Here is a 25,708-nt window from a genome sequence, read left to right on the forward strand (position 1 = left end):
GGAGCAGCTTGGGTGCTGCCAGTAGGCAGTGATTATGTTGATTTGTTATTTTAAAGGGTTCAGTTCCTTAAATGCTCTATTGGTAACACATTCTGTTATCCAGAAATGCAACCATGCATTTTGGTGCTTGCTAAGGATTTTGTTCACACTTCACAGGACAAAGTAATTAGTTTAAATTCTTAGTGCCACCCTACAGTTTGAAGTATTTGCACCGGCGAATGCTGAAAAGCAAATAAAAATGAAAGCTTCTGCGGAGGCCAGGGGCGGGGTGGCGCGGGGCGCCTCTGCCATCTTAGCATCCGTCGGGCTCGCTCCGGGCTCCTGCGCTGCCCGAGCTCCGGGGTTTGGAGAGGTTTGCTAAGACATTTCCCTGAAATCCTCACCAGCCAAACCGAGCGCAGGTCCTCGTTCCGCCACTGAAAAGGAAGGGGAGGGGGAGTAGAGCGGGGGCAGATGGACTGCGTGCCAAATGGTAAAAGAAGAGCAAACGATTAATTCAATTAAACGTGTCAATCCAATTTCCCTTCCCTCTCCCCCCCTCCCCTTTTTTTCTGAGTCCTACTGTGTAAACGTTGGTAAAGCAGTCTGAGTACCTCGGGAATTACCGTGCTCATATTGCACTTGTAACTCTTGCAAGTTCTCGAAACTTCCCAAGAATGGGAAGGGGGGGCGCGGGGGGAGCATAATGAAATGAGGAAAGAGCTAATGACGTGTCCAGAGGCGAATCAGTACAGGATTCGGAAACTCAAACCTTGAGTTCCGAGCAGCGGATTGCCCATAAATCCACTTAGGCATCCAAATGTTTACTGAGCGTTTCTGATAAAGTTTATCATAATCTCCCCTTGACCAGCCTCACATTCACCCTCACCCTGGGGCAAGTCTGTATCTCTCTTTACAAGTGCTAAGTGGGGGTGGGAAGAGAAGACCTATAAATTGTTGGTAAAATAGATTTGGTTTTATTTGGAAATGAGTTTAATTTCTTTTGCTTCACGAACCAAGTTAGTAGTAAAAACATGCTTAATCTCCCCCCCCCCCCCCGAAAATTGGGCACACTTGATCACCAAGTGCCCCGTTGCAATTTGAAGAATAGATATTTCTTAAGGAAGCCTGATTTTTACTTTCTGTACGAAGATTGTTGAAAATAAAAGCCAGTATTAATGCAGAAGTCTCATTAATTCCATCTCACATAATGAAATAAACTGGTTAGAAAATAACTCGGAAGTGTAATCTTTCTAGGTAGGCCGAATTGACTGGAAATTATACCAGTAACAGGAGTACATTCTGTCCTGGCAATGTATGTGATGCTTTGTACTTCCCAAAGTCAGGGGTATAGCTGTCACCTGTCCTTTGTGTGGAAAATGCAGTGGTAACGCTGTGCTCCTACTTTCTTCACATTTTAAACAGGTTCCACATTTTTCTAATGCCTTTTAGAATTTATCACCACAGCTGCCCCATCCACTGGATTTCTCAGCCTTTCCCGTGTGAGTCCTTCATTGCTGACTCCGGGAAACAAGGTTCCAAAGCAAGCATCTTTAAAGGGTGCGTTTTCAGATACCGAAAGTTGTTTTCTTACTTAGATGTTTCCAATTCCTGCATAGAGAAGGATGGAAACTCATGATACAGTGCATTCCTTCCTTTCTTTTATAATATCCAGAGGTGTAGCTTGGTATGAAGTCTCAGAGCCTTTTATATATGATACCCGAGGGAAGAGAATGATAGGAAAGTCACCAGTGATTAATACCTTCTACTCCACCTTTCCTGTTCTGACTTCCCTCCAAGATTCTAGGTTGTTTGAATAGATTGTTGGAGCTTATCCACAGATACCAGTTCAGCTCTGAAGGGAAAAGTAGTTATCTATTGTTTATGATTAAGGTCAATATTCAATATAGGTAAGTCCAGTTTAAAAAAAATCCCCAGAGTTATTCCTTCATGGGAGGTTAATTGTGTGAATTCTGTGGTGGTGGTTGTGTGGGGTTTTTTTTGTTTTGTTTTGTTATGTTTTTTGGATCCTTGTGATAACTACCTAAATTTTTCACTTTGCCTGTCTAATTCACCATTTATGTATGTACATATTATTTTTTGCCAAAATGAAAACACAAACCATGGTGAGATATGTATATCAATGGCTTTAGCCTTAAAATTTTCCATAGTGTCCATATTCGAATTTCCCTAGCTTTCTAAGTAATTTCTAGAAAATACAGATTTTATGGAATGTTTAAAATTCAGAGTAATAAAGAAATGGAATGGGGGTTTTTTGTTTTTTTTTTTTTAAAGCAACTTCTGTGAGCTAGATACATTCTATAGAATATGGCTCTTTTAATTATTTGAGGAAGATGCCTTCAAATAGAAACAAAGACAGGAGATGTTCTTCATGATTTTTTTCTTTTTTTCCTTAACAGCTGATAAAGGGTAAATTCTTCCTTCTAGACCTGTAGGGAATTGCTAAAATAGCAATATTGTAATCATTACAAGAGCATCTTAAAAACTAATTGATTACCATTAGGAAAATGTTAATCATTTCCTAACTGCTATTTTGCTAAAAAAATACTCCAAGATAAAATAAATGAGCTATATCTATATCTAAAGATCTTTTAAAGAATACTAGCTAAACTTTATTAGCTCTTACTATGAGCTTTCAAGTGCAAGAGTTATCTTATTCAGTGCTTACTGAAGAAAACAGACTGTTCTTAATCAATACACTTGTGAGTACCCTAATGGTGTATTTATGTGATGACAAAATAACCAGGCTATTCAATAAAAATAGTCAATTTGGAGGTAAGTGGAGGAGAACACCAAGAACTTATAGAAGTTGTGTTTTGTTTTGTCTGTCACCTCACAGTAGAAGAACATGGCTTTCAGCTTGCAGCTTCTGACTTAGTTAAGGTTTTTCTTCTGGCATCCCTAAAGTGACCATGAGGCACTCCTGTTAGTGGGGGAGTTGAGTGGTAGCCATTGAACTGGGGGGGAGGGAGGGGGTGTCTCTATGTGGTAGGTATCATACTATCTTTGGAGTCCCTCAACCCCTGTCCATCTCATTGTTCTATGGAGGCTGATGTAGGTTGACTATGTGGTGAAGAGGGAACCAAGGAAAGAAAGTCTTGTAGCCCCTGTCCCCCCAAAACTACACAGTTCTATGCTCACATGAAAGCTGAGGAAATATAATGGTATGCTTCTTTTTAAATAGAACAGGTCTTTAAATGGAATAGGTTTGACACACTACAGAGTTAGGCCAATCCTGCAGATAGGAGGAAGCAAAGGTTGTGTATTATTTAATGAACTGGGAATATTTACCATGGTACTGGATTCAAATCATTCAATGCCTGCATAGGCTCAGGCTTAATATCAGCTGCTGCTCTTCCCCTTCAGAGCCCCAGCCCTACCTCAAGATTTGTCATTCTTGAAGTAAAAACAAGTTTAAACGGGCAAGACACTATGGTGTTATTTATTCTCGGCACTGTGGTGTTATTTATTCTTACCACGTAGTGTACAGAGTGAGAATACAGCAGAAGGGGGATGACAACACAAGTTTGTTGTTTAATATCTTAACCTGTAACAACATAATAGACTGAATAAACATCTCTGATACCTGACGCAGTTCTGCAAGAATCCCAAATTACTGTGCTGTGTAATAAATTCAAGAAGCTCTTTGTTAAGGAACATTTTTACTTCCATCAGTCCTTACTGCTTGCTCAGGAGTCATTTGAAGCATATTGTTTCAACAGACAGTTTTCTGTTTTAGCAATTATCACTTGAAAATTTAATGTCTGCATATGAGATGCTGACAGTACTTTTTTTTTTTTAAATACTATGAAACTAATGTAAAGAAAAAATTAGTTTGAAACTTCAGAAGTTTGGGATATATGTAAGAGAATCCCAAAGAGGTAGTAAACAACAAGACTGGTGAATGGAACCTGGTGCCTTTTTGGGTACTGTGGAGACCACAGTGGACAGACCCTTGTGGAGCTTGCATTCTGATTGAGGAAAGCAGACGGTAATAAGTCCTTGTCCTGGAGACAGACAAACAACAGACAGGTAAATACATATAAAACCTGTCAAGTAGAGCTAAAGACCATTAAAGAAACAAAAACAGGACAAAGGGAAATAGGAAGTGACAGGACTGGAGGGCTGGCTGATGAAGTGAGACCAGAACTGAGACCTACAGATGTGACAAAGTGAACCGCGTAGACAGAGCAGAGCTGATCAAGGCAGATCAACTTGTTAGTTTTTCTTTCAAGACTGGCTGGCTGTTGGAGGAGAATAGTTTGGCAAGCAGGGTGACTAGGCTAGTGACCTGAAACCTGAGGAGGTGATGATGGCTGAGATCAGGCTAAGTGGTGGGGAGACTCCGTCAGTCTGGGTTTTGGGGGAAGATAAAGCCTATAGTATTTGCTGACAGTATGAATGTGAGTTATGTTAATTATGTGTGGATATGAATATTACCAAAGAACATCTGGCTGTTGTGACTGTAGAGGAATAGTCGCAACTGAGCTCAGTCAAGGACGTTTACTGCAAGGGACAGGGGTTCTTACAAAAGTTCAAAACCTCAGGAGCGTCTACATTTTAGCTTGAGCGGCTTAAATTTTTTTTGGTCTTAGTATATTAAACACACGCACTGCATTACCCTTTCCCCCAGATAAATCTATGAAATGATTTTTATCAGGCACTTCGATAGTCATTTTCTTACACATTTTTAGCCCGTGTGATTTTATTTTTCGTTTAAGTGCTTACTTTGAATCACTGAAAGGTGATCGATATCAAGTCTCACTTTAGTTCTTAATCCTATTTAACTTTACTTAAGTCCCTACTCTAAACTCATTACAGCTGTCACTTGTGAAATTCTCTAAAATCAAAATGAAAATATTTTCTAATTTTCCTAACAATTACTAGGGCATTAATGACATGGAGTGACTTGACTACAGCTTTGGCATGGTGATTTGTTTTTAAGGGCCTGGCAAAAGGGACACTCAAAAGTAATTTAAAGTTGAAGCTTTCTTTTCATTTTGAATCAAGTGTTTGGATCTTTATGCTCTTGGGGAGCATCTGATGGAAGTAGAGTGACGCAGGGTGGTTCAGTGAAGGGGGAGCTCAGTTCCCAGATGCCCAGAGAGCCTCTGCTCCTCACCCTGGACCACCCCTTTGGCTTTTTTAGATTTTCTTTTCCTTTCTGCTCTTCTAACATTTCTCCAATCCTAAATATTTTGAATAAGCACCAAAAATGTCAAGGAACCATTGTTTGCCTCCTGGCCTGAAACTTCAGAATCACCTGGTGCATTTGTTTTAAAAAAGAAAATAAACACCGAAAAACCCAACCAAAAACCAAAACCAAAAACTAATTTCCCTGCATTCCCCTCCTGCCCCTCACCCCCCAATCAGGTTAAGTGAGGCTGGTGAGTGCCAGGAATGTATATTTTCAACAAATGTTAACAAATGATTGTGGTTCAGGAACCACTGCAGAGGGTCCAGGGGGTCCTTGGAGAGGTCATGCTTGGATGCCCGTGGCTTTTGGCCTCTAGTCTAGAGGGCCATAAAGAGCAACGGGAAAAAATGTGACCTGACCTGACATGGTACACAGAAGACAAGGATGATCCAGCTGCTGTCAAGCATTTGCTTCTAATGAAAATTTTTGCATTAACTCCTTAACCTAGACCTTATTCTACATATAAAGTCCCAGCTTGGAAACCTAGAGGTGAAGGCATGAATATACATGAAGTATACTCAGCTCCTGTGTTTTTCTCCTATATCACATAAGGAATATACCTGTCTTATGATGGTAAATATGAATGAGGTATACATTCAATGCCAGGGATTCAGTAAACATAATTATGCCCATTCTTTATTTAAAAAATATTAATTTTTTAACTAAGATTTGGAAAAATGAAAATACTAATGGGGTAGAGGGTCAACTAGTTGATAACTTTTGACTCAAAACAAAGTGAACAACTACCAGAAAAAGTAACTATTTTTGTTACCTCTCCTTGAAAATCACAAGCATTATAAGCCATTGCATTAAACATTACCTGATGGTCTCTGTGAGAGTGGTAATGACAGGATACAGGATACTGGGTGTCCAATTGGATAATTCATCTTATTCAGATGAAAGAGTAAACTCATTAATGCAAATGACAACTGCGTGGGTGCTTAAAGAAAAGACAACTTTGCAATTAAGTTGCTGGTGTATTAATAAAGAACTATTACCTAGTGAACTGCCCAGTGACCCAATTCACATACTGTTGCACTATGGGGTTGTTTTTGGGAATCTCAGGATTACATGAAAGTTGAGTTTTATTTTCCATAATATGTACTGGAACTTAGTATAGTACTTAATTTCCACAAGCATCTACATAATCATATTTTACTTTGAATAATGATGAAGTACTGACCAAAATGACAACTTTTCAGTGTGCCTGGTAATATCTAAACATGTTAAGTTTGTCTTGAGCTCCATCATTGGGTGAGTATGATGAGATGTTTGCAGACAGTTTATCATTTTATAGTTGATTGTTTTTGTGGTCCCCTTTTCCCCCAGCAATTGGAGTATTGAGCAAAAGCAGATGACACTGGCAAAATATTGTAATTCTCTGCAAACAGAATTAAGGCCAATTTACACATCATCACATAGAAACTATCTACTGATATAGCTCCAAAAATTCTGTTTTGTTTGTTTGACCCTCATGGACTGTACTTCTTCATTCCCAGTGTACTATTTTCTGCTAAATTGTAGGGTTTTTTCTATGTTCTCTCACCATTAAACTGTCCATCAGAGCTAAATTACTCCTATCACTTTGAGCCTTCCCTGGACTCTAACTCTTTTTGTAACCTTATAAGCCTTTGTTTTTTTGTTTTTTGTTTTCCCTTTGTTCTTTTTTGACTGCTCTTTCCATACATCAGCTTCACTGTCTAACGTGTCACTTCAGAATCTAAAATGGCCCTTCCCAAAAGTGGAAGGGAAGCCCCCTTTTTAATGACCCTTGGAAAAGCATTACTTCTGTGATCTGCCTACCCACTTCCCCGTCTTCCTTCAGCATTCTTTGGGTTGCCATCAAAGATACCCATCGACTGCTGATTTAGATAGCTGGCACATAGTTTCATTTTACGGATCTGCCATCTCTTCTCTGTTCCATCTGGGAAATCCCAAGCCAGATTTCCATTTCATTTCTTCATTTCCCTTGGAGGGATAGGCATTAAATGGCACTGTAATGTTGCATGGTGGGGAAGACGACTCCCTTGGATTTCATTAACTTCCTACAAGGAGAAAGTGGCTCATAGTTCAATTCCAGATGAGAAGCTTTTATATTCAGATAATGAACATATTTCTATATAATCCTACTTTCAGTTACACTGAAAGTAGCCTATATAATCCTACTTTCAGTTACACTGTTTAAAATTTATTATGAAGCTCCTGGAAAGACTTTGCTTAGCTTGTTTTTGATTATTAAATAATCTTTGAGCACTTCTTACTTTTGTAACTCTCCAATTACTACTCTGGTGAAAATTAGACTGTATTCTCTATGCCTGCCACGTGTAATGTTACTCATTTCTTCCCAGCTTTCAGCCCTTGCTAAGACTATGAAAGCATGAGAACATTTCTAGCCTTAATCCAGCTTTATTATAATTTTAAAACCAGTGTGGTGCCCTAGAAATCCTTGGCCTTGGGATCATAAGTCTTCTTGTGGCTCTAGTAATAGTTAAATATTTCCTATACCCCTAAGAGCTCAACTTTCATCAATTAAATGAAGGAGCTATTGACAGTTAGAGGTATCAATCGAATTATATAAATAACTTTTGGGATCCATGTTGAGATCTCTACAGAGTTGGATCTATTTCTCATCCCCAGCAATGGGGAAGTGCTAGGCTTAAGATATCTAGCTATTGATAGGAAGTTAAATCTAGTATATCGGCTGAGGGCCCAAAGCCTGGTAAGTGAACTTGAAAGTGTACAGCAATCAAAAGATGAAAACCAATCATTTTTGCTAGAGATAACACTTTAAAGTGGTCTAATAGGAGTGAGACAAATTGAACTTTTACTTGAAATGTAATGTGTATTTATTTACTCTTTGCTTTTTTGAAAGAAGTGCCCTGCATATAATGACAGTGTGTCAAAATGGTGTATTTTAGTACACTATACTTTTCTCTGGGAAGAAGACAGACTTTTGGACCACATAAATCACTGCTTAAGAAGAAACAGAAGTATAAATGACCGTAATATAGAATATACACAAATTACACTTGAAATAGCAAGGTGAAACATTTCAGAGTAGTTAGGAATAAAATGCTGTATAATAGCATTAAGGTTTGGAAATAGCTTGTGTATAAATGTGTTCATGGGTGTTCTTACTTCAGTTCTTAAATACCCATACTTTTCGAATACCATCCATCAGCATTTTGCTAAGGCATGCATCCAGACACAAGCCTATCTGGTGAGAACTATTGTCACTTACCAGATGGATAAAATAAGCAGAGGCACTTAGCATAGACAGTTTCTCAAGTCACATGGTAGGGCAGTGGTTGAGCAAGTAACATCTTTGCCAGTTAAGATTGCAATTTACCAGGCACATCGGCTCTGTTGCTTCTAAGACTTACCTTACTTCAAGAAAATTGTGAGACATCTTTGCAGGCGGAAAATGGGACAGGAACAGTTTGCACTTTTTTGGCGGGGCAGGGGCGGGAGGGGTGTGCTAGAAAGATATGAGAACTTTAATAATATGTTGACTATTGACTGAAAACAGTTACACATTTTAACTAATAATTTGCAGTCTATGATCATTTAGTTGTCTTTCTGCTTCTTTTCAGGTGGTGCTCTGGCAACATGGGTGACTGGAGTGCCTTAGGCAAACTCCTTGACAAGGTTCAAGCCTATTCCACCGCTGGAGGGAAAGTGTGGCTGTCTGTCCTTTTCATTTTCCGAATCCTGCTACTGGGGACGGCAGTTGAGTCGGCCTGGGGTGATGAGCAGTCTGCCTTTCGTTGTAACACTCAGCAACCTGGTTGTGAAAATGTCTGCTATGACAAATCCTTCCCAATCTCTCACGTACGCTTCTGGGTCCTCCAGATCATATTTGTGTCTGTCCCCACACTGTTGTACCTGGCTCACGTGTTCTACGTGATGCGCAAGGAAGAGAAACTAAACAAGAAAGAGGAAGAACTCAAAGTTGCCCAAACGGATGGCGTCAATGTGGAGATGCACTTGAAGCAGATTGAAATCAAGAAATTCAAGTATGGTATTGAAGAGCACGGCAAGGTGAAAATGCGAGGGGGCCTGCTGCGAACCTACATCATCAGCATCCTCTTCAAGTCTGTCTTTGAGGTGGCCTTCTTGCTGATCCAGTGGTACATCTATGGATTCAGCCTGAGTGCCGTTTACACCTGCAAAAGAGATCCCTGCCCTCATCAAGTAGACTGCTTCCTCTCTCGTCCCACAGAGAAAACCATCTTCATCATCTTCATGCTGGTAGTGTCCTTGGTGTCTCTTGCCTTGAACATCATCGAACTCTTCTATGTCTTCTTCAAGGGTGTTAAGGATCGTGTGAAGGGGAAGAGCGATCCTTACCATGCTACCACTGGCCCACTGAGCCCCTCAAAAGAATGTGGATCTCCGAAATATGCCTACTTCAATGGCTGCTCCTCACCAACTGCTCCACTCTCACCCATGTCTCCTCCTGGGTACAAGCTGGTCACCGGAGACAGAAACAATTCTTCCTGCCGCAATTACAACAAACAAGCAAGTGAGCAAAACTGGGCTAATTACAGTGCAGAACAAAATCGAATGGGGCAGGCAGGAAGCACCATCTCCAACTCCCATGCACAGCCTTTTGATTTCCCTGATGACAACCAGAATTCCAAAAAACTAGCTACTGGGCACGAACTGCAACCACTAGCCATTGTGGACCAGCGACCTTCCAGCAGAGCCAGCAGCCGTGCCAGCAGCCGACCTCGGCCTGATGACCTGGAGATCTAGATCCAGGCTTGAGAGCATCGAGATTCTGCTCACTTGTGGAGAAGAGAAAAGGTGCTGTCGAAAGTGCACCTTAGGTGTTCATTTTGTTCCATTGCAGGTGGTACTCAACAGCCTTCCTCATGAGGCTTAGAAAACACAAAGACATTAGAATACCTAGGTTCATTGGGTGTATTTGGGATAGGTGGGTGGAGAGGGAGGGGATAAGGGAGGTACATGTTGGTATTTAATGTAGTTGATTCAAAGAACTGTAGTTCTAAATATAAGTTGCATTAGGTGATACATAGCTAAGGGCTTTTTCTCCCCCCACACACCCCTAAGAATAGTTCTGTGTATGTGAAAGAGTGGGTGATATTTTTGGATAAGTACTTTTTTTATTCTACCATGAAACTGAAATAACTTTGACCAGGAAAAAAAAAAAAAATGCTTCCTGGACATCTTGTTTCTTTTTATCAAGAAAAAGTTGGAGGATTGTCCTTATGTCCCTGCTAAAACATTCCATTGTTAAAATTTGCACTTTGAAGGTAAGCTTTCTAGGCCTGACCCTCCAGGTGTCAGTGGACTTGAGATACTATATTTGTTATTCTTGGTATCAGTTAGAAGTCCAGACAAGGCCCACAGAAAGAGACTTTCCATCGCATTTTCAAATCTCGGCCAGTCATATGGACGTTATTTCTTTTACATCTAGTTGTGACGTGTAACTGCCATCACTGTTTCATCATTCCTCAGCTACTATTCACATTCATTTAGTGGTTTCTGTAAACATTTTGAAAACAGTTGGGATGTCACTTAACATTTTTTGAATTAGAGTCAGGGAAGCAAGCCATGCTCAATATTTAACAATCACTTATATGTGTAAGTGTGTGGAAGAGTGTGTTTTATTCGTCATATATTGGTACAAGCAGATGCAGTATAAACTCACAAATACAGATTTGAAAATAATGCATACACAGTGTTCAAATTTGAGCCTTTCTCATGGATTTTGTGGTGTGGGCCAATATGGTGTTTACATTCTATAATTCCTGCTGTGCAAGTAAAGCACACTTTTTTTCCCCCCTAAGTGTTTTTTTTTTTTTCCCCCGTGTATCCTATTATGGATACTGGTATTGTTAATTATGATTTTTTTCCTTTTTCTCTTTTTTTAGAATATAGCAGTAATGCTATTGCTGAAATGAATGATTTTCTTTTTCTGAAGTGTAATCATGAATGCTTGAATGATAGAATTTTAGTACTGTAAACAGGCTTTAGTAAGTAATGTGAGACACTTAGAAGAAATGCTTAGAGTGGGCTTTTAAGTGTGCCTAAATGAATTTCGCAGTAACTGGTATCCTTGGTTTTGTCCTACTTAATACACATTAGTTCAGAACTTGTATTCTGTTATGAGTTTGACAGTCTTTTGGAGTGACCAGCAACTTTGATGTTTGCACTAAGACTTTATTTGGAATGCAAGAGAGGTTGACAAGAGGTTTCAGTAGTACACATGTAACTAATTTATTTGAAATCTACCCTAAAGAAATCTACCAGTTTCTTCAAATGTCTTCTTAAAACTCATCAGAGATGATTCATGAAAATGCAGAGCATCATACTTTTCTTCTTGCGTGTCAGCTACATAAACAGTTTTGTACAATGAAAAATACTAATTGGTTTGACATTCCATGTTAAACTACTGTTACATTCAGCTTCGTTGCATGTAATGTAGACCTTGTCCATCAGATCATGTGTTCTGGAGAGTGTTCCTTATTCAATAAAGTTTTAATTTAGTATAAGGAGAGTAATCTATATCCTGTGTGATTTTTAAAACTTTTATTGCATCTATTCACAATTATCAAAGACATTTCCATTAGTTTTGATGATTTAGGCAAATAAGATTCACAAGCTTCAGGAGTCTTTAAAAACAACATCATTAGCTAGGTTCAGTGCAACATTGATAACAGTTTTGGGTATTTGTTCAACTAAGAGAAGATAAAGTACATAAGTGTTGGATTTGGAATATAAGATTAGTGATGTGTGTGATAAAGCTTAAAATAAGGTAATGTTAAGTAATTTAGTAGGTCCATACATGAGAGAAGTAAGCATGAAAAGATAAGGACGATGTAATTTTAAAACTGGAGACTCCTGGAGATAAAAGACCAAGAACAAAGTCCATTTAAGTGTGGTTATGCTCTATGACAAAAGAATGAAATAGATCTAGGAATCTTATACCTAAAGACATTGTGAAAAATACAAAAAATAGATTTTAGAAATTCCTAACACCCCACCCTCCCACCCAACTGAATCATTCAAAGGGAGTAGAATAGTTTTGGACAGTGTATAATATTGCTATAATTTTAGATATAAAATTTATTGGAGTGCCTGTGTGACTCAGTTAAGCATCCGACTTCAGCCTAGGTCATGATCTCATGGTTCATAAGTTTGAGCCCCATGTCAGGCTCTGTGATGACAGCTCGGAGCCTGCTTCGGATTCTGTGTCTCCCTCTCTGCCCCTCCCCTGCTCATGCTCTGTCTTAAAAATACACATTAAAAAATTTTTTTTTAATATATAAAATATATTAATACTTATAAGTCACGTTTCAAATTTTTAAAAATTTGCATACATACCACAGCAAACTAGATTACTAGAACATAAAATTAGTACTAATTTAGAAATCTAGTCCAGTTCAGTTGCTTCTTTTTTTTTTTCTGAGCAAGGGTTATGAGATTTGCCTAAAATCAAAGGATTATCTAATAACCAGTTTTCCAGTCAATATAATTGGTAATGTCAACATGTCTTTGGGTATTATCATTTGGCTGGCTGAGAAACCTATCGAAGAAGCAAGTTTTCTGTGTATTTGCATTTACTATGGGAAACAGAGAAATGAATTATTTATTTGAATGTATGTGTTTCTATGTCCTACACATGCAGGGTTCATGAGATATGGATGGATAAATAATTAGACCATCGAATGTTGGAGTAGGAGAGTGGAGGTATGAAACAGCGTTCTGATTTAGGTGTATGGAGGTGAGAGGGCAAGTTACGGCTTTCAGAAAGTGCATTCTAAACATTTCCCAAATTTAAAGCTTTCACTATTTACAAAAAAAAAAAATTAAGTATGTTCTAAATATACACAGTTTTGTATATGTATACATGCATCAGAGAAGTTCTAATTCCCAAAGGAAATCATTGTCAAGAGTCAGACACCAATCACACATCAGGCATTTTGTTGAGGAGAGGTGATTTTTAGAATGGCCCCATAATTCCGGCCCAAGGAAGCTTACAATGTGAATCCTTTCAGAAGTATCTATCTATTATTTTTTTCCTTCCAGAAGTTTTCAAAAAGATGTTCCACTCTTCATTTTGCTTAATTGTCTGCTTCCCACGACTAAAAATTAAATTGACTTGTGTTTAAAAATTATGAGACAATATGCAGTTTCATTCCACAAATATTATACTTTTTCGCATAAAATTTCATGCTTAAAAAATTAAAATTTGAGGGGCACCTGGGTGGCTCAGCTGGTTAAGCGTCTGACTTTTGGCTCAGGTCATAACGTCACGGTTTGTGGGGTTGAGCCCCATATCAGGCTCTGTGCTGCCTGCTTGGGTCCTCTGTCTCCCTCCCTCTGCCCCTCCCCCCATGCTCTCTCAAAAATAAATATTTAAAAAAAATAAAAATTTGAATCTTCTAGAAGTAGTAGAACTTTCTGTGGTAGTAGAAATGTTTTATTCTGTTCACTATGGTAGCTACTAGCCACATGTGTCTATTGAGCCCTTGAAATGTGGCTAGTGAATCTGAAGAAATGAATTAATTTAAATGTTAATTAAATAGCCATATGTGGCTAGTGAATATCATATTGGACAGGGCAGTTCTAGAGTCTGCCAGGGGAAAAAAAGTTTAATATTGAGTGGAAATGGGGGAGAGGATGGTCATGTTAGAAAGGAATAGGGAAGAGAAACTCCGAGGTCCTTTTTAGAGTCTTATAACAGTATTTCTTATTCTGTAAACACTAGGAAACTATTTTAAACAAAGCCTCTGCTTTTATGTGAAATTCGCTAGTCTTTTGTTAGATAATCATATATTTTATTTATTTATTTTTAAATGTTTATTTATTTTTGAGAGAGACAGAGCATGAATGGTGGAGGGCAGAGAGAGAGAGGGAATCATGGAATCTGAAGCAGGCTCCAGTCTCTGAACTGTCAGCACAGAGCCTGACACGGGGCTCCAACTCACAAACCGTGAGATCATGAGCTGAGCCGAAGTCAGACACTTAACCGACTGAGTCACCCAGGTGCCCCGATAATCATAGATTTTATGTTACCATTGTTTTACTTCAGAATTTTATATACAAGCTTATGCTGCCTGTTTTTAAAAGTGGTATGGTTGTCTAATGTCTTCAAATATTGGGAAGAAGTTCAGTGCCCTTATTTGGTTCAGTGCATTAACACCCTAACACTTGTGAATCTCTCTTAAGTTTCCAGGCCCTGGGCTGTTCTTTTACCTTATTTTGAGAAAATTGCAGAACCTCAACCTGCCCAGGATGCTAGTTTTCTGCCCACACACTGCCTCTCCTAAAAATTCCAAACTTCAAATTCCAACATGCCAAAACATCTGTGCTTTGTACTCGGAGGGAGAACAAAATAATGAAGTTTGGGGGCTTATTAAAGTCTTAAAGTGAATTCTTTTTATAAACAGCACACCAACAGTGTAGAAACATGTTTATAATCTTTACTGGCTCTGAGATTCTCTTTTTACCTTTTCTTGGTTGGGCAAATATAGCTGAGCCCTTGGCAGGTCAGAATTCGCAGCTGGCAATTTTCAGAGCTCAAGAGCAGTCATGGAACAAGCACCATAGAAACAGTGCTTCAACAAGAATAAAAAATATCGTGTAAAGAAGAAAGCTAATTTGGAGGAAAAATTTTGCATTTGTTTCCTGGTCTTCAAAGAATATCGTGCAAAGAAGAAAGCTAATTTGGGGGGGAAATGTTGCATTTGTTTCCTAGTCTTCAAAAGTGTTGAAATTTTAACTCAGATTATTTCTTCTGATGTCCGGATGTTTCTTCCAAAAACCAAATGCTTATTTGGGCTATGACGTGTAGAGCAATTTCAATGCCTACACACTTTCCTGCTGAATACAGAAACTGTCTCAAGAGGCACTCACTTTGAAAGCAAAGCCTGAGCCTGAGTCTTATTTAATGCAATGAGCCATGTGCCTCTGTGCAATATGAGGCTAACTGGAGCATGGTCGGGCATTTGTGCTGGAATGTCTTGTCGGTTACTCTTTCCAAAACTTAATTGGAATTGGTATAGACAATAAGATAGTTTTTAGTTGCTATGATAGGAGAAACCATGCAATTTATTTTAAAAGTAAATGAATAAAAGTGTAAGACTCTCGTCTGCTTTGAAAAACTTGGGTCAGAGTTACATATTTCATATATTCAGTCATATTTATTAATTCTAAACACAGTTAACTAAGTTAGAAAACCTTCCCTACATAAAATGTAAACTAACCTTAAGCCTAAACTGTGAGAAAATGACTACAGTTGAGGTTAAGTCAACTCCAGGGAATAAAGGGAAAAAGGTTGAGATTCATTAAAACAGGACTTGAGACCTCAAGTCCAGCCAGAAAGCCCAAAGTTGAATAGGTCATTTCCCTTGAAGACTTTGATGTGATTGTGGCTCTAGTTCAAGTTTTCCTCTAGTTCAACTGGAATTACATTGGCCTTTATAGTCCTCTACCATATTGATTTCTAATCATCCAAGCTATTCACAATATAAATATTTATTCAAAGACAGAACAGCAGGACTAGTTAAAGACAATGTTTGTTCTGAGACGATTTTCCATAGTTTGGCCAAATTTGCCAATGACTGCCTTTTTGGAGGGCAGGTAATTTGAAAATATTTGGGGAGGACCACTTTGTATTCATGAGTTTCAAATTTCAGTGAGACCAAAGTAATTTGGAGACTAAACGTAACTATATCCATCATACTGTCATCTATAATTCAACGTAAGTTAAAACTATAACAGAGATTTACCTGTTATGTTAATTTCTGCATACTTAAAATAGACCATAATTTATAATTTTATAATTCATAATTTTAAAAACAATAAAATAGCGATACAATAAATAAGATTGCCATTGAGGGTATTTCAGTGTAGAACGTTAAATCACATTTCTTCTTCATTTTCACATTCTTAATTTCTCCACTCTAACCTCTCATCAGAGTTTTCTGATTTGTGATAGCTGTATAAATATATGCACTTTCCTCTCAAACTTTGTTTATAGCTGAAGTTTCAATTCTAGAATTTTTCCACCCTGAATCTGCAATTGAAGATAAAATGGATGAAATGCCATAAAGCTTCCATCAAATTCCTGCCCTGCTATTTGTTACACACATTTAGAGCAGTTTTCTTGTTAGATTGTTGTTAGATGTTTGTGAATTTGTGGTAGAAACACTTCCTTTTTTCATATATACCTTATACCTTGCTCCCGTAAACATCTTTTTAGCAAACAAGTGCCAAGTGAAACATTTCAATAGTAACTCTGGAATAATATAGCAGATGTTTAACATTTGTAATTAAAGACTATCATTGAAAACCATCAAAATATTCATTTGATTTTCATCTTTACTCTGGTCCTCACTTGTCTGGACGACTTGCAGCATTTATAATTAAAGAGTGTAAGAACTGTAGGTGATGGTTATCTAAAACTCCAGACGTGGCAAATGTGGGAACCAGGGTGTTTCTGGCATTTGACCAGTCATTTTTAGTCAGCATTATAGCTAAGCTCTGCCTCTAAACTGATGATTCTTTATGATAATTAGCTATTATGTGTGAGCAAAAAAAAAGAGTTAAAGAAGCTGTAATGTATTCCAAGTGCCACTGAATTAGAGAAACACTTCAATGTGGGAATATGTTCACATAAAATACACTAACACTGTAAAAAAAAAAAAAGAGCAGCTCTGATAGAAAAAGTGTGGTTAGCTAGTTAATAGGAATTTACAGCTTTGGTAGGTTTACAGTAGCACCGTAGCTTTGGAAATAACATATTAAAACAAACAAAAAAATTCGCTCTTTCGATTTGTCATGAATCAGTCTAACACAGGGCTGAGCCCATACAGACCGTTCCCAATTTACGATACTTTGACTTAGGATTGTTTGACTTTGTGATGGTGCAAAAGTGATAGTATTCAGTAGAATCGTACCTCAACTTTTGAACTTGGATCTTTTCCCTGGCTAGCAGTATATGGTAGGATCCTCTTTTGTGATGCTGGGCAGAGGCAGAGAGCTGTAACTCCCAGTCAGACAGCCACACAATCAGGAAAGCAAATACTCAAGCATTCTGTATAGGCGTCCTGTTTTTTTACTTTCAGTACAGTATTCAATACGTTACATGAGGTAGTCAATGTTTTATTTTATGATAGGCTTTATGTTAGTTAGATGATTTTGCCCAACTGTACATAGGCTGATAGAAGTGTTCTGAGTGTGTTTAAATTAGGCAGGGTTAAGCTATAATGTTCCATAGGTTAGATGTACTCAATGTACTTTTCAACTTCAGATAGTTTTATTGGAAGGTAATCTCACCGTAAGTCGAGGAATATCTGTAGTGTGTGGTGACAAAGATAACCTGATGATTGGTTCAGGTATTTAGACTGGATTTTGGTTTTCATTTAAAAAGTATTTTTAACAATCTTCTCAATTTGTGACTAAATGCAAGATGACCTTTAAAGTACAGGCACTGTTTTTAAAAGCCACATTACATTAAGGCCGTGAATGGTTTCAAGAATTAGAAGCATGAATGTCTTAAGATTTTCCGAAAATCCCAGGACTTCTGGGGAATTTCCAATATTTGTAGAACATAAACTCTGTTGCTCCTTGAAAAGTGTTCACAAGCCTCGGGTAATCAATACATGCGTGCTGTGTGGTGAAATCTTATGTTAAGCAAAATGACATAAGTAGGATTAGGAAATTTCAAGAAAATGGTGTCTGAAAAATGTTTTGCTGCATTAAATAAGAATTGTTCTTGTATTCATCCTTACACGCTACAGATTTTTAAAGATGGTGCTTTAAACAAGCCTTGTGCCCTTCTTGTTATTTTTAGTATCTCCCCAAACCATAAATACAACCATATGTCAGGATAAAGCTGTATTGATGGTTTGGACGTGGTGTACTTTTATTTTTACCATTCGTTTCCATTTATAGCAAGTAACATGTATTTTTCATCAATGATCAGATTTTACATATTTTGCTTGTAGGCTAGAGGTTTGAGGAGTAGAATACTTTTCCTTTCACACTTTTTTTTTAAGGTTTATTAATTTATTTTGAGAGAGAGAGAGAGTGCGCAGGTGCGCGCATGTGAGCTGGGGAGGGGCAGAGAGAGAGGGGGAGAGATAGAGAAACCCAAGCAGGCTGCACATGCTTAGTGTGGAGTCTGACCATGAGATCATGACAAATCAAGTGTCTGGATGCTTAACAAACCAGGCCACCCAGGTGCCCCCCCCTCATAATTTTCAATGCCTGTAATTTCAAACATGAATTTTTTGAGAGTCTATCTAGAAATATTTTTATTTTAAAATTTTTTATGTTTATTTATCTTTGAGAGAGAGAGAAAGTGGGGGTGGGTGAGGGGCAGAAAGAGAGGGAGACACGGAATCCGAAGCAGGATCTGGGCTCCTGAGCTGTCAGCACAGAGCGCCACGCGGAACACGAACCCACCAGCCGTGAGATCATGACCAGAGCCGAAGTTGGACACTTAACCAACTGAGCCACCCAGGCGCCCCAATACTTTTTTTTTTTAACTTGTTTATGGTTCTAGGAATTCTTGAAGCTGGCAGAAGCACAGGTAAACCCAAACAGACTACTTGGGTTACTGTTTGTCATTATTCACTGTGTGACCTTGAACAAGATCTATAACCTCTGAGCTTCAATCCCCCAACTATAAACAAAAATAAAAATTCATTTCTGCAAGGTTGTTGTGATGATTAAAAGAGATATGAATAAAGTACACAGGATATATAGTAAGTCCTTGAGAAATGGAAAATGGTAACTAATAGTTACAATTCCTTTCAAGGGAAATGAACAAAGGGAAAGGTAGTAATTCTGGGGTGGGGGGGGGTGGGCAGCAGAAATCCAGTACAGTCAAATTCAGAGTGTCAAAACATTACTTCTGTGTTTTCTTTTTCTTTCGTGTGTGTGTGTGTGTGTGTGTGTGTGTGTGTGCTTTCTACTTCTATTAAAATTATAATAAGTGAAAGAGTGATATGTCAATTTGTGTAATCACAAGGCCGTTGGAAAACAAGTCTTAGTGTCTTAAACTATAGTCAATGATGTAGACAAGGACTAGAAAATATGAACAGTACAAATATGAAAAGAAAACAAGGTGAGAAACACTTTAAATAAATTAAGTTCCTATAGTAGATTGGCACACATAGTAAGTAACCTTCAGAACCCTGAAAATTTGAGTAAATTTGAGTAAATCTGTAAGGGTGAGTCAGAATGTGTCCCCACCATAGAGTAGCTAGAAGGAGCATTATAATTAACATAAAAAAAAAAAAAAGAAAAAGAAGAACAGAAAAGGAAGGAAGGATGGATTTCCAGTTATGCAATCTTTAATGGCTCCCTTTGTCTTTATGGAAATAATGACTGCAATCCTTCAGTTGCCTCTCAGACATTACATCAGCTGGTCTCTTGTCTCATTGCTCTTCGCAGCTGAGCCATAGCAGTTCTAGACTTTTCCCAGCACCTCGGAAGCTCTCACTTTCTTCCCACCGGTGGTCCTTGCACAGATGGTTCCCTCTGCTCAAATCACATTCCTCCTTCTCTTTCACATGACTAACCTACTCACCCTTCAGTTCTCAGCTGAAATCTTGCTTCTTCCCCAAACCTTTTTCTTTTTATGCTCATTTTATACTTCCGTGGCACTTTGCCCTCTTCTTATCATAACATGGACTAAATGATTCAGTCTGTAAGTTCCTGCATATACTTGTTATGAAAAAGGAAGCCTCTTCTGTCTTTTTCTCTGCTGTTGCCATCAGTGCCTAGCAGTCTGGCATGGAAATAGCAGTAACACCTCACAATTACTAACTGCTAGTCCCTGAGTGCAATTGTAGCACACGTACCTCTCTAGTTCTAAACCAGACATATCTTCATTAGGGCAACATGCGTAAGTTGAAGTTAACTATTCACATCAAATCTCTTCCTTCTTTTTCTATGCTCATCCAGTTACCTCCTCAGTATATTAATATTGTCTTTTTCGCACTTCACAAATGAGTAAACTGAAGTTAAGTAACTTGACCAGAGTCAGTAGTAGTAAATGGCCCAGTCAAGATCTGAAACCATGCCTGTATTCTTTTAACTATTCCGCTGTCCCAAATGGCCTTGTTGAGGGCCAATTGTGCGATTTCTAATTCCAAGTTTTTATATCTGCTTCATATTTGGAGAAAATTTTTGGCTCACCTTTCACAAATAGATCAGCTCTTGGTACATGGACATTCAAGTTGCAAAATTTCAGAACCATACCCTGGCCTACAGAGATTTCACTAAGAAAATGCTATAGTGTGACACTCTCTCTGGTTAGTCAAGGTCAAGCCTAGAGAATGGCCCTACACGGGTCTGGTGGCAGCAGCTCCACGTTCTCCTTTCTTTTTTCCTTCCTCCCTTCTCTTCTTCCTACCTTCCTTCCTTGTTCTGCTGCTGCTGTTGGTACAGTTACTGCTGATTCCTTCTCCTTCTCCTTCTCCTCCTCCTCCTTCCTCTTCCTCTTTCTCCTCTTCTTTTCCTTTAGTTATAAAAACAATGCCATTTCGTCACAAAATGCAAACAAAGGTAGAAGTATGTAAAAAAAATGAAAGTCCCTTATTATCCACCCCACTAGAGGTTACCAAATTATACACATATACATACTGCTTGTGAATCATTTATTCTCTATGGTAAACTTTCATGTCAAACTATATGAATCTACCTCATTGTTAATGGTTCTATAACATTCCACAGAATGAATATTCTGTATAATATTTAATTATTTCTCTGTTATTGGGTATTTTATTTTTTTCCTATTATGTCATTATTACAAAAAAAACTGTAATTCTTGTACACATATCTTAACCATGTATTTAAAATTAAAAGAAGAAATGTTAGTTAGGAGAATGTCCTTTTCCCTTTAGGTGATATTTCTTAAATATTTCACCATTCCCCATAATCAGCATATGGTTCTTAATACGATTGACATTATGTTTGTCTCATGATATTAAAAGCCTTGATTATGATGGCAGTTCTTGGTGTTATCTTTCATAAAGTCCAAAGGAAGATGAAGACCTCTGCCAGAGACTTCTATTTCATGTGCACTCAGCAATTCCTTTTCACTTTCTGCCCAGCTAGCAGTTTGATACAAAGATCTGTAATTAAAGGACAAGATAAACTTCATTACAGCACACTATATCACTGCGAAGATCAAAGACAGCTTAGATTGCCCAACTTCTTTGTCATTCTTTCCTAATAAACACTAGTTGTTCACACTACAAGTACAGCATATATCTTTTCCAAAAAATATGTAACAAAATTATAAAAGTGATGAAAATTTATTAGAGAAAATTTGAAAGAAATTTAAAAATTAACAGAAACTAAAAAAAAGAAAAGCTCATACAATCTCAATATCTGAAGGAAAGAATGACTAAATATAGAGATTTGGTTTTAATATTTTTGAATTTGTAAATAGGTTTGCCTTTATTTTGAAATTATTAGTGATAGTTTTATATGGAAACCTACATCCTTCCATTTTTTTAGACTTAACCATAAAATGTAAGCATTTTTGCATTAACAGAATCTCTTAAGTTTTAATTTTTTTAATATTGAAATACAGTTGACACCCAATGTTACATTTTTTCAGGTTTACAGCATTGTGTGATTTGACAAGTCTATTCATCATGCTATGCTCACTACAAGTGTAGCATCACCATTCAATGCTATTATACTACCAATGACTGTATTTCCAACCTCTACCTTTTATCCCTGTGATTTTCTCATTCCATAACTGGAAGGTTCCCCTTCACCCATTTTGCTCATCCCTCCACTCCCTCTCCCTATCTGGCAACCATCAGTTTATTCTCTGTATTTATAGGTCTATTTCTGCTTTTTGTTGGTTTGTTTATTCTTTTGCTTTGTTTTTTAGATTCCACATAAAAGTGAATTTATTCAGTATTTGTCTCTCTCTGTTTGACTTATTTCACTTAATATAATACTTGCTAGGCCCATCTACATTGTCGCAAATGGCAAGATCTCATTCTTTTTCATGGCCAAGTAATATTTTGTATATACATCTATCACAACTTCTTTATCCATTTATTTATAGATTGACACTTGGGTTGCTTCCATATTTATCTATTGTAGATAATGATGCAAAAATATAGGGGTGCACATATCTTTTTGAATTAGTGTTTTCACTTTCTTTGGGTAGGTACCCAGTAGTAGAATTACTGGATCATATGGTATTTAATTGTGGAACCTCCATACTGTTTTCCACAGTGGCTGCATCAATTTACATTTCCACTAACAGTGTGTGAGGCTTCCCTTTACTCCACATCCTTACCAACACAGGTATTGGTGACAAATATGAGGTGATATTTCATTGTGATTTAGATTTGCATTTTTATGATGATTAATGATGTCAAGCATCTTCCATGTGTCTGTTGGCCATCTGTACATCTTCTTTGGAAAAATGTCTATTCAGTTCCTCTGCCCATGTTTTAATTGGATTATTTATTTCTTTGTGTGTCTAAATTCTTTATATATTTTGGATATTAACCCCTTATCAAATATATCATTTGCACATATCTTCTCCCATTCAGTAGATTGTCTTTTCATAACAGAATCTTTTTTTTTAAATTTTTTTTTAATGTTTATTTATTTTTGAGACAGAGAGAGACAGAGCATTAATGGGGGAGGGGCAGAGAGAGAGGGAGACACAGAATCGGAAGCAGGCTCCAGGCTCTGAGCCATCAGCCCAGAGCCTGATGCGGGGCTTGAACTCACCAACCGTGAGATCGTGACCTGAGCTGAAGTCGGACGCTCAACCAACTGAGCCACCCAGGCGCCCCATAACAGAATCTTTTTAAGTACCATTGAGCATTTGAGCCATTAATTAATCTGTTGTTGAACAGTAGTTTGTTTCCAATTTTTTTGCTATTATAAGTAACATTTAATGAACAACCTTGTTCATTTTTTTAAATTTAAGATTTGTTTCTTTAGTATAAATTTTAATAACTAGAGTCAAAGTTGTAAAGGCTTTATGAGGGGTGCCTGAGTGGCTCAGTTGGTTAAGCATCCGACTTTGACTGAGGTCATGATCACACAGTTTGTGGGTTCCAGCCCTGCATCAGGCTCTGTGCTGACAGTGCAGACCTTGCTTGGGTTTCTCTCTCCCTCTCTCTGCTCCTCCCCTGCATGTGTACACCTGTGCACGCGCTCTCTCTCTTTCTCAAAATAAATTTTAAAAAAATTTTTTAAAAAGTAAAATCTTTTTGAACCTAGCAAGAATTATATTTGAGACATTTTTATTACTGTTTTAATAGGTAAAACTCATTATTTTACATTTTTTTAATTAATAGAGACATTAATAATATCTATCTATATTTATATAAATATACCTATGGTCTTTTTCTCATATGAAATGAATGTTTATGACATTTGCCTTTTGCTCTTTCGTGATCTTAGTGTTTTTAAAAGCTCTTTTTTATAATAAAAAGTTTAATCACTTGTTTTTTTTTCACTGTGGCTCTTTTTCTAGCTTATTATGTGATTTTAAGCTTTAAAACATTGGTATGTTGTTGGTATGAAATTTCTTAGACTCTTTACAGTAGAAGTACTGTACTCTCTCCAGTAGAAGTTTCACACAGAGATTTGATATTCAACTACAATTTTACCTTAACTCTTCATTTTGTGCTTGCGTTTGAATTTTGCATTTGACTCTTTATTGCTCTTGAAATTTTGATGAATGTATGTTAAGGCATATACTGAATTTTCTGAATAGTTGACCAATTGCCTCAACAGTATTTTCTTTCCAATTTAACAGTCCTTTATGAAAATTATGGTTAGTGCTATGGTGAAATATTCTACCCACAAGGACACCAAATCAAAAGATGAGTGCTCACTCATCAAGAACAAGGGAAGCAGTAAGGTCACTGTGAATACAAGGAAGGTCATTGCCTGGGGAGGTGGGAGGAAGTGGTTGTACAGGGAGGTGAGTACAGTGTGTATGCCAATAAACAGGTCAGTTGTGGGATGGGAACAGGCAACTTTGAAACTCTGGTGCTTGGAAAGAGCCTCTGCTATTCGCCTAGGGAGTTGAACCAGGGGCTGCAGCAGTTTTCAAACCATGTTCCATGGAGACGTTTCAGGGGCTCCCTTGGGAAAGGGTGAAGAGCTAGAAGGTTGTAGCACTCTCTTCTGTCGTCCTCCAGAAAAATACTTTGTCTCTTTTTCCTATTATGATGTGAGATTTTATTTGAAGAACTGATTCCAGTGTTCTCTTAAAATAACTTTTTGCTATAGAAATTTCAAAAGTGTAGGAAAATAGCAAGAACAAGATAATGAATTCTCATACTTCATCAATGATCATTTTGTATTCCTTATCTCATCTCTCCTCTCCTCCCCTTCTTTTGTTTTTTAATCTGGAATATTTGGAAACAAATCCTAGAGATCTGGTCATTTCACCATAAATAATCTAGTATGTTTCTCTAACTGAGAAAGACACCTCCTTTTAAAATATATAATTACCAGGGTCCCTGGGTGGCTCAGTCAGTTAAGCGACTGACTCTTAAATTATTATTATTTTTTTTAACGCTTATTTATTTTTGGGACAGAGAGAGACAGAGCATGAACGGGCGAGGGGCAGAGAGAGAGGGAGACACAGAATCGGAAACAGGCTCCAGGCTCTGAGCCACCAGCCCAGAGCCCGACGCGGGGCTCGAACTCACTGACCGCAAGATCGTGACCTGGCTGAAGTCGGACACTTAACCGACTGCGCCACCCAGGCGCCCCGTCTGACTCTTGATTTCAGCTCAGGTCATGATCTCATAGTTTGTCAGATTGAGCCCTGCTGTCAGTGCAGAGCCTGCTTGGGATTCTCTCTTTCCTTCTCTTTCTGCCCCTCCCATGCTCATGCTCTCTCTCTCTCTCTCAAAATGGATAAATGGATTCATTTTATGCTCATACTCTCTCTTTCTGTCTCTCAAAATGGATATATATAATTACCATGCTTTTATCCCATGAAACAAAATTAAAAACAATTCCTTAATATTAACTAATACTCAGTCCATATTCAGATTTCCCTAAGAATTGCAGGGTGTCTTTTAGTAATTGATTTCTTTGCATCTGAGACCAAAGTCCATATGTTGCAATTTGTTGTGTCTCTTAAGTCTCTAATTGTCTCTTTCTATCCTTCCTATGACATTGAATTTTTTGGCCAATGCAATTTTTTACATTGTGCATCTGTTTCTCATTGATTTGTGATGCTTCTTATATTATAATTTACATATAATAGAGTCAGTTCTGGTCCATCAAGTCTGTTTTATTGCATTGTGTCTAGTATTATGTTATAATAGTCTCATAAAAGTTATGTTAATTTCAGAATAGCTTTTATTATCTAGAAGGGCATTTTAGAACTCAGTCTAGGATTTTGAACTCTATTTTTATTAAATGTTCTTATCTACTTATTTTTCCAGATGCTACCGTAGATCCTTTTAACTTTTTTTTTTTAACGTTTATTTATTTTTCAGAGTCAGAGAAAGA

The 25,708-nt window shown here is 37.7% G+C and overlaps 1 protein-coding gene across 1 annotated transcript in view; it reads left to right on the top strand.

Annotated features, from left to right (window-relative positions):
• GJA1 (gap junction protein alpha 1) overlaps positions 1 to 11,731 on the top strand; it is a 12,899-nt gene extending 1,168 nt beyond the window's left edge. Inside the window, exon 2 of the mRNA XM_040474517.1 lies at positions 8,791 to 11,731. Within this exon, the coding sequence (XP_040330451.1) occupies positions 8,807 to 9,955 (1,149 nt within the window). The 5' untranslated portion in view covers positions 8,791 to 8,806 and the 3' untranslated portion in view covers positions 9,956 to 11,731. The remainder of the gene's footprint in view (positions 1 to 8,790) is intronic.
• The last annotated feature ends 13,977 nt before the right edge of the window (positions 11,732 to 25,708 follow it).

Source organism: Herpailurus yagouaroundi, unplaced genomic scaffold (assembly GCF_014898765.1).
Source record: "Herpailurus yagouaroundi ecotype Mexico unplaced genomic scaffold, PumYag 139, whole genome shotgun sequence".
NCBI lineage: Eukaryota > Metazoa > Chordata > Mammalia > Carnivora > Felidae > Herpailurus > Herpailurus yagouaroundi.